Raw genomic sequence first — 10585 nt, forward strand, 5'->3', positions numbered from 1 at the left:
CTCTGTCATTGAGTGGTAGAAATACAACTCTGTCATTGAGTGATAGAAATACACAACTCTGTCATTGAGTGGTAGAAATACAACTCTGTCATTGAGTGGTAGAAAATTACAACTCTGTCATTGAGTGATAGAAATACACAACTCTGTCATTGAGTGGTAGAAATACACAACTCTGTCATTGAGTGGTAGAAATACAACTCTGTCATTGAGTGGTAGAAATACACAACTCTGTCATTGAGTGGTAGAAATACACAACTCTGTCATTGAGTGGTAGAAATACAACTCTGTCATTGAGTGGTAGAAAATTACAACTCTGTCATTGAGTGGTAGAAATACACAACTCTGTCATTGAGTGGTAGAAATACAACTCTGTCATTGAGTGATAGAAATACAACTCTGTCATTGAGTGGTAGAAATACACAACTCTGTCATTGAGTGATAGAAATACAACTCTGTCATTGAGTGGTAGAAATACACAACTCTGTCATTGAGTGGTAGAAATACACAACTCTGTCATTGAGTGGTAGAAATACAACTCTGTCATTGAGTGGTAGAAATACAACTCTGTTGTGGTAGAGGTAGAAATGCGAATGTAATCCTTTGGATTGACTTGTGCATCTCCATGCCATGACACTTTCTGACCCATAGTTATAATATCATTCAAACAGTTTGTCTCTTAAATTGTAATGTCATTCAAACAGTTTGTCTCTTAAATTGTAATGTCATTCAGACAGTTTGTCTCTTAAATTGTAATGTCATTCAGACAGTTTGTCTCTTAAATTGTTATGTCATTCAGACAGTTTGTCTCTTAAATTGTAATGTCATTCAGACAGTTTGTCTCTTAAATTGTAAAGTCATTCAGACAGTTTGTCTCTTAAATTGTAATGTCATTGAGACTGTTTGTCTCTTAAATTGTAATGTCATTCAAACAGTTTGTCTCTTAAATTATAATGTCATTCAGACAGTTTGTCTCTTAAATTGTAATGTCATTCAAACAGTTTGTCTCTTAAATTATAATGTCATTCAGACAGTTTGTCTCTTAAATTGTAATGTCATTGAGACTGTTTGTCATTATCGAGTATGTGGTTCTCCAAATCCAGGACCAACATTCGAAACACAGGCGGCTCTGACTGGAATGTTTGACTTTGATTGGTTTTGTAAATTAGCATAATCTCTTCTGCATTTGACGCGTCACACCATTTTCCCAAGCTTTCATTTCTGGCATTAAGTTTGAAGAGTATATTCTCCTGCGACAAAGAATATTTGATAAAGGTGACGTATATCTCCCAGTCAAATCGTTGAGCCCATTCCTGAGATCGCAGCTTGTAAAATAAACACAGTCGTCTCTCTTTCCAAACTTTTACAAATGTTATAGGGCAAATTTGTGTGTGTAGTTTCTGATCAGCAGGATATTTACCGTATACTTGAACTCTGCTGTTAGCTAATTTAAAACTATCGTCACAAAAACTGTCCTCCAAATGGATAACTCGATATGGACTCTCCATGTGAAGAATCTGTAAATTAATATAAAGCAGATCCGGATTTGGAGTCAGCGTCTCGTTTATCTTGGTCAACGCAAACTCCAGACACCTGCTGGTTGAGCAGTATTCTCTACGATTTATTATTGAAGGGAACTTCTTGATTAGGAATTTTTCATCCTTCTCGTCAGAGATTTTCAGTTCAATGTTGCGATCTCCGATGGTGGTGAAACCTTCAAGCTGTTGGAGGCACACGCTTCTCTTCATCCTGTCGGCCACGAATTGAACAGTGACCGTCTTTACGTTATAACTCAACCGTGACGCAAAGAACGGCCAAATTTGACGTGGGGGCTCTGAAGGGGAGACACTAGTGACCACTTTGAACCGGTTATCCTCACTGAAGACACACGTCCCATGAGAGCAAACACAAACTATCAGAACCTTCCAAGGAAACAGAGGAATGGTTGGTTTTCTCCCTTCAGTCACCATGTTTCTATAAGTAAACCACATGTACCATTGAAGTATCTTGTTCTACTAAGACTGCAATAGAAAGATAATAACACAAATTAGTTATGAGTATATAGCTCAGTGCTGATGCAAAATGCTATTTTTTTGTTATTTGTAGAAAAGTAAAGTGGTTTTTTTTTGTTTTTTTTTTTGGTGACTTCGGAATCTAAAAAATGTGAAGATAAGATAAATACCACAGACCTAGATATATTATATCTAGATTGGACATGGAGATCTTTTAACACTACCAAAAATATCGTGAAAAACTTTAAAAAAGATATTAAACTTAACGGAAACGAACAGGAAATGGCTCTATTTCATGAATTTGCGTGAAAATATAGTTCTGTGATTAATATATAACAATTTATATATATATATATATATATAGGTCTGTGAGCTGATCAATCGCGGATAGGAATTTGTTTCCCTTTTCCAGTCTAGATATTATATATATACTAGACATATGTTACCCGCGACCCGCGGGTCTTTATTTGCGCATTACTGTCGATATAGTCACTGAGAGTGTTTTGTAAACAATTAAACGAAATAATAATGTAATAAGTAAAGCGAATATGTCAATGTAAAAATAGTGTGAATGAAGCTATCAAATCAAAATAGCTAATAGGCTTAAATCCATTTTTTAAAATTAAAACATTTGCTTTTGAATAATCTAGTGGATTGGATTTAGATGTATGTTAAACGTAGCTAATGATCCTTTCACGTTATTTCTCTTTCGCTACGAAAATAAAATTAGTTTTGCGAAAATGGTTTACCCGAAGTCGATACATTCTTATCTATTAAAAACGAAAAGAGCGATAGCTTTGTTAAATAAATGGGATTATAAAGTGAACAATTAAACGAAATTTAACGAAATAATTTTTAGTACGCGATTCATGAATGAATATAGATCTAGGCCTATCTCAACTCGGCTTCGCAGCTATCGTAAGCGAATGTAGCTTTAGAAAACCAAATTTGAATGTTTATTTGATCAAAATATGAAATGAATGGACTTTAATTAATATGTTTATGTGTTAAAGTATAAAACTATCTGTGCGAAGAGAAGTTTTATCATCTTAGAGTTGAATTAGAGTTTTGGATCTAGGGATGGGATTATAAAGTAAACAATTAAACGAAATAATTTTTAGTACGCGATTCATGAATGAATATAGATCTAGGCCTATCTCAACTCGGCTTCGCAGCTTTCGTAAACGGATGTAGCTTTAGAAAACCAAATTTGAATGTTTATTTGATCAAAATATGAAATGAATGGACTTTAATTAATATGTTTATGGGTTAAAGTATAAAACTATCTGTGCGAAGAGAAGTTTTATCATCTTAGAGTTGAATTAGAGTTTTGGATCTAGGGATGGGATTATAAAGTAAACAATTAAACGAATTAATTTTTAGTACGCGATTCATTACGGTATTGTCTAATGAAAGAATGTTCGTCAGGAAATCTGTAGTCACAGATATCAGGAACTAATTTATGTAAAAAAGGCTTTTGAAACACAAAATTGAAGGTTATTTTTATTATATAATGAAATCAATGGATCTTCTTTTGTATTTTCATGTGTCAAAGTAAAAAACTATCTGCGCAAAGAGTATTTCTTAAAATTAGATCTAGGTCTAAATCCTTTCTATCTTTTCTTATGTCAACATTGTAGACATGGCCTAGATCCATAAAATACTATAGCTGTAATAGAGTCGGACAACTTTATTTTTTTTTGAGGGTCTTAAGTTTGTTTTAGGGCTACAATACATACACTACGGTCTAAGTTGGTACCCAAGGAACATTCCTGCCTAGTTTTATCAAGATTGGTCAAGCGGTTTTGATGTCTATAAGTAACATACATACATACGCCTTACATTCTACTTTATAATATAGATAAGTCTGTGATAAATACTTTATTTCGTTGTGTAACTATTTTTTATTTAGACAAACATTAATAGCTGTTATTCTATTGATTGTTTATAAGTAAATACCGGTCATTTCGGTATTCGGCAAGACAATTTAAGAAATAGCAAGGGACGATCGGCCAAAGTCGGTAGATCCGTATCACAGAGATACAGGGTACTGACCAACTCTAGAACTCGCAAAAGCATAACAAACGAATTTTTATCACGGACTGCCAAGCTCATCTTGTACACCAAGACCTATCTGTTCAAAACTTTGATTGATAAATTTGTCATTCTAACTTTAATGTTTACGTGTGGTCAGCTCTAATAGCGCCACGAGTCTACATCATGTTTGTTAACAGCGCCATACAAATTATGGCTGCCAGGTCGTGTGACAATTATGGCTGCCAGGTCGTGCGACAAATTATGGCTGCCAGGTCGTGTGACAATTATGGCTGCGAGGTCGTGCGACAAATTTATGGCTGCCAGGTCGTGTGACAATTATGGCTGCCTGGTCGTGCGACAAATTTATGGCTGCCAGGTCGTGTGACAATTATGGCTGCCTGGTCGTGCGACAAATTTATGGCTGCCAGGTCGTGTGACAATTATGGCTGCTTGGTCGTGTGACAATTATGGCTGCCTGGTCGTGTGACAATTATGGCTGCAAGGTCGTGTGACAATTATGGCTGCCAGGTCGTGTGACAATTATGGCTGCCTGGTCGTGCGACAAATTTATGGCTGCCAGGTCGTGTGACAATTATGGCTGCCTGGTCGTGCGACAAATTTATGGCTGCCAGGTCGTGTGACAATTATGGCTGCCTGGTCGTGCGACAAATTTATGGCTGCCAGGTCGTGTGACAATTATGGCTGCTTGGTCGTGTGACAATTATGGCTGCCTGGTCGTGTGACAATTATGGCTGCAAGGTCGTGTGACAATTATGGCTGCCTGGTCGTATGACAAATTTATGGCTGCCAGGTCGTGTGACAATTATGGCTGCCAGGTCGTATGACAAATTATGGCTGCCAGGTCGTGTGACAATTATGGCTGCCAGGTCGTATGACAAATTATGGCTGCCAGGTCGTGTGACAATTATGGCTGCCAGGTCGTGTGACAATTATGGCCTGGTCGTGCGACAAATTTATGGCTGCCAGGTCGTGTGACAATTATGGCTGCCAGGTCGTGTGACAAATTATGGCTGCCAGGTCGTGTGACAATTATGGCTGCCTGGTCGTGTGACAATTATGGCTGCCAGGTCGTGTGACAATTATGGCTGCCAGGTCGTATGACAAATTATGGCTGCCAAGTCGTGTGACAATTATGGCTGCCAGGTCGTGTGACAATTATGGCCTGGTCGTGCGACAAATTTATGGCTGCCAGGTCGTGTGACAATTATGGCTGCCAGGTCGTGTGACAAATTATGGCTGCCAGGTCGTGTGACAATTATGGCTGCCTGGTCGTGCGACAAAATTATGGCTGCCAGGTCGTGTGACAATTATGGCTGCGAGGTCGTGCGACAAATTTATGGCTGCCAGGTCGTGTGACAATTATGGCTGCCTGGTCGTGCGACAACTTTATGGCTGCCAGGTCGTGTGACAATTATGGCTGCCTGGTCGTGCGACAAATTTATGGCTGCCAGGTCGTGTGACAATTATGGCTGCCTGGTCGTGCGACAAATTTATGGCTGCAAGGTCGTGTGACAATTATGGCTGCAAGGTCGTGTGACAAATTTATGGCTGCAAGGTCGTGCGACACATTTATGGCTGCCAGGTCGTGTGACAATTATGGCTGCCTGGTCGTGTGACAATTATGGCTGCCTGGCCGTGCGACAAATTTATGGCTGCCAGGTCGTGTGACAATTATGGCTGCCAGGTCGTGTGACAATTATGGCTGCCAGGTCGTATGACAAATTATGGCTGTCAGGTCGTGTGACAATTATGGCTGCCAGGTCGTGTGACAATTATGGCTGCCAGGTCGTGTGACAAATTATGGCTGCCAGGTCGTGTGACAATTATGGCTGCCAGGTCGTGTGACAATTATGGCTGCCAGGTCGTGTGACAATTATGGCTGCCTGGTCGTATGACAAATTTATGGCTGCCTGGTCGTGTGACAATTATGGCTGCCTGGTCGTGCGACAAATTATGGCTGCCAGGTCGTGTGACAATTATGGCTGCCAGGTCGTGTGACAATTATGGCTGCCAGGTCGTATGACAAATTATGGCTGCCAGGTCGTGTGACAATTATGGCTGCCAGGTCGTGTGACAATTATGGCTGCCAGGTCGTGTGACAATTATGGCTGCCAGGTCGTGTGACAATTATGGCTGCCAGGTCGTGTGACAATTATGGCTGCCTGGTCGTATGACAAATTTATGGCTGCCTGGTCGTGTGACAATTATGGCTGCCTGGTCGTGCGACAAATTATGGCTGCCAGGTCGTGTGACAATTATGGCTGCCAGGTCGTGTGACAATTATGGCTGCCAGGTCGTGTGACAATTATGGCTGCCTGGTCGTATGACAAATTTATGGCTGCCTGGTCGTGTGACAATTATGGCTGCCTGGTCGTGCGACAAATTATGGCTGCCAGGTCGTGTGACAATTATGGCTGCCAGGTCGTGTGACAATTATGGCTGCCAGATCGTGTGACAATTATGGCTGCCAGGTCGTGTGACAATTATGGCTGCCAGGTCGTGTGACAATTATGGCTGCCTGGTCGTATGACAAATTTATGGCTGCCTGGTCGTGTGACAATTATGGCTGCCTGGTCGTGCGACAAATTATGGCTGCCAGGTCGTGTGACAATTATGGCTGCCAGGTCGTGTGACAATTATGGCTGCCAGGTCGTGTGACAATTATGGCTGCCTGGTCGTGCGACAAATTATGGCTGCCAGGTCGTGTGACAATTATGGCTGCCAGGTCGTGTGACAATTATGGCTGCCAGATCGTGTGACAATTATGGCTGCCTGGTCGTGCGACAAATTTATGGCTGCCAGGTCGTGTGACAATTATGGCTGCCTGGTCGTGTGACAATTATGGCTGCCAGGTCGTGTGACAATTATGGCTGCCTGGTCGTGCGACAAATTATGGCTGCCAGGTCGTGTGACAATTATGGCTGCCAGGTCGTGTGACAATTATGGCTGCCAGGTCGTGTGACAATTATGGCTGCCTGGTCGTATGACAAATTTATGGCTGCCTGGTCGTGTGACAATTATGGCTGCCTGGTCGTGCGACAAATTATGGCTGCCAGGTCGTGTGACAATTATGGCTGCCAGGTCGTGTGACAATTATTGCTGCCAGATCGTGTGACAATTATGGCTGCCAGGTCGTGTGACAATTATGGTTGCCAGGTCGTGCGACAAATTTATGGCTGCCTGGTCGTGCGACAAATTATGGCTGCCAGGTCGTGTGACAATTATGGCTGCCAGGTCGTGTGACAATTATGGCTGCCAGATCGTGTGACAATTATGGCTGCCAGGTCGTGTGACAATTATGGTTGCCAGGTCGTGTGACAATTATGGCTGCCAGGTCGTGTGACAATTTTATGCTTGCCAGGTCGTGTGCTATGCGCGCCGGAATTTCATTCGGTAGTCTCGATGGTCCCGGGTTCATACCCTGCCCGCTGACATCCGCCGTCGTCCTAAGGGAGGTTTCTGTTTCCATGGCAATCAAATCATTAAATACAGTTAAACTATCTCATATAAACATTTCACATATAAATTAAGGGCGAGTCTAGTGTGAATGTGTATATTTGGTTTTCTATAGTTATAATGTTTTGTTTGGTGTTATGCACAGATTGTAAGGCAGATTTCCTTATGGATAACTATTATTATTATTAATATTATTAAACGAACGAGTATTTATTCTCTGGCGCCACCAGGGTCGAGTTTCGATAAAGAGAAACACAATTCAATGTAAGTCCATTTAACGGTGTCCACTGAGGAATTTTCTAGTGATGTGGCAGCTCTGCAGCTGTACTTCACTCTGAAAAGCAACGAGAATGCTCCTGGGAATGTTAAGGGCCTCGGTTGATATAACCATGGGGTATATTGTTATTTCGGATAACTTCCAGAATAAAATCGCTTGACCGCTCAGCCAGCTCGTGACAACGGCTAGAACGTTTCCCGGATGGTTACAATTTCTCTCGACGTGTGATTTGCAGTTCCCTGATGGTTACAACTTCTCTCGACGTGTGATTTGCGGTTCCCTGATGGTTACAATTTCTCTCGACGTGTGATTTGCAGTTTCCTGATGGTTGCAACTTCTCTCGACGTGTGATTTGCGGTTCCCGGATGGTTACAACTTCTCTCGACTTGTGATTTGCGGTTCCCGGATGGTTACAATTTCTCTCGACGTGTGATTTGCGGTTCCCGGATGGTTACAACTTCTCTCGACGTGTGGTTTGCGGTTCCCTGATGGTTACAACTTCTCTCGACGTGTGGTTTGCGGTTCCCGGATGGTTACAACTTCTCTCAACGTGTGGTTTGCGGTTCCCGGATGGTTACAACTTCTCTCGACGTGTGATTTGCGGTTCCCGGATGGTTACAACTTCTCTCGACGTGTGGTTTGCGGTTCCCTGATGGTTACAACTTCTCTCGACGTGTGGTTTGCGGTTCCCTGATGGTTACAACTTCTCTCGACGTGTGATTTGCAGATACGTAGATAGTTTCCAGGCTTCACTAGTGAGTATTTCGCATCTGAATGTTTTAGAATCTTAGCAAAAAGAGTTTAAAAACTAACAGGAGAGGCTGATTTCTTGATAATTATGACATGGTCTTCTTCTTCTTCTTCTTCTTCTTCTTCTAGCCAGCTTTATTGCTGCTGAGCTGTGAGCTCTTTTGCAGACTGTGCCAAGGAAAAAAAGTGTGCTGTTTTCTTCAGTTGTTCAGCACTGCCGTACAGGGTGTTGGTTATGTTGGGCTGTAGTGGAAGTAGGATCTGCCTAAGGTGGATTAGGGAGAGGCATTCAAAGAGGATATGGTTTACGGTTTCAAAGGGATGGGCTCAAAAGTAAAGTAGCAATTATACATAAAACACTGAACCATAATCTTCTAATACAAAAAGAAAATTTAATAAAATACTCTGAAAGACACAAAGATAAAGGCACATTCCTCATCCCATATGCTAGGACAAATTTGTACAAATACTCCTTCTTCCCTAGTGCTATTAGAGCATGGAATGGGTTGCCTGAGCTAGCCAGGAAAACCAATGACTTGGCAGAATTTAAGTCATTGCTTAATATGCATGACTAAATGCATGACGCGTAGGACGTAATCATCTTCTTTTTTGAAGTAACGTCTGTATTATATAAGAACAAAAATAAGATAAGAATTACATTTTATAAATCCAAAAACCAATTTAGTTTGATGAGAGTCAAATCAACGTTGGCATCTTCAATTCAGAGAGAAAGAGTTAAAATAATGCTTCACCATTGACTTATATATACTATATCTAGACTGGACATGGAGACTTTTTAACACTACAAAAAATGTGAAAATTTTTTAGAAAGTTGGATCAAGGCGTTGTTTTGTAAAGTAGTTCAAAGAAGTCAAGTTGTTTTTTTCAACCCTAACCTATGTAACATATAATTTAATTTTTATATCTAGATCTAGTAATTGAACAGCAAAAATAAGAGTACTCTCGTCTCATAATTATTATTTTGCAATTTTTAGATAGATAATCTAGAAAGATCTATGTAATCAGTCGATTTAAATGTACATAATATGATTTAAATCAACCCTACGCATTTTATGTATCTATCTAGTCAATGCACTAGTCTATGCACTACGCAAGACAGCAGGGTTTCTTTCCAGGGCTTTTGCAAGAGAGGATTTGAGCCTCTCAAGCCCTCACTCTAATGGAGTTTGATGATGATGATGATGATGATGATGATCTAGTCAATTCTATAATTGAACATCGTTTAGCTGTCTCTCAGCAGTTTGGTGTTTAACTTAGTTTAAGTCAACAACTGTCAACAACAACTCTAGAGCCTATGTACTTAGAGTCTATTTAAACTAAAAGTGTTAGATCTCAATCTAGACTTAACATAACCGACACAAGAAACCTATACCCGTATACCTACAGCCTCTTCCAAAAATGAAAATGGAAATGTCTTCACATTTTAAAAGTAATTTCTGTAAACAATTATGATTTCCGGTTTGATATCTAGAGTCTAGATCTAAACCACAGACTTCCACAAATCCTTTCCGTTCATTTATAACCATATTTCTCTTTTGTTTGTTTGTTTGCGCGTTGCTTTTTCTACTTACATATATGTTGCATCCAAAAGTAGTTGTAATCTTCTATTAACTCGTGTGATTTCTAAGAGCTTTCAACAGTAAAACTCTCCAAAAGATCAAGCGATTTCTTCTGCGTAAATTACAGATGTTTCTTCGAAAGAGAAGATAACTAGTGTTACCCACCGGGATACGCCCGCTGATTTGTTCATGGACCTCCGCCCTTTTGTTTTGTTTTAATATGACTCGGGGGATGAAGTGACCGGGGGATGAAGTGACCAGGGGATGAAATGACCAGGGGATGAAATGACCAATGGATGAAATGACCGGGGATGAAGTGACCGGGAATGAAATGACCGGGGATGAAGTGACCGGGGATGAAATGACCGGGGATGAAATGACCGGGGATGAAGTGACCGGGGATGAAGTGACCGGGGATGAAGTGACCGGGGATGAAGTGACCGGGGATGAAGTGA

General features: G+C 40.8%; 1 protein-coding gene across 2 annotated transcripts; it reads right to left on the reverse strand.

Annotated features, from left to right (window-relative positions):
* Nucleotides 1-248: 248 nt before the first annotated feature.
* LOC129921586 (uncharacterized) lies at nucleotides 249-10121 on the reverse strand. Of its 2 annotated transcripts, none has more exons than XM_056043066.1 (2): nucleotides 9956-10121; nucleotides 249-2018 (listed from the first exon to the last, which is right to left on the reverse strand). In XM_056043066.1, the coding sequence occupies exon 2, from the start codon at nucleotides 1986-1988 to the stop codon at nucleotides 1053-1055; it is 936 nt and encodes a 311-aa protein (XP_055899041.1). In that variant the 5' UTR covers nucleotides 1989-2018; nucleotides 9956-10121; the 3' UTR covers nucleotides 249-1052. The 2 variants fall into 2 exon arrangements, with proteins under 2 accessions (XP_055899041.1, XP_055899042.1); XM_056043067.1 differs by having other exon boundaries at nucleotides 9952-10121.
* Between the last annotated feature and the right edge of the window lie 464 nt (nucleotides 10122-10585).

This window comes from Biomphalaria glabrata, chromosome 10, assembly GCF_947242115.1.
Source record: "Biomphalaria glabrata chromosome 10, xgBioGlab47.1, whole genome shotgun sequence".
Lineage (NCBI taxonomy): Eukaryota > Metazoa > Mollusca > Gastropoda > Planorbidae > Biomphalaria > Biomphalaria glabrata.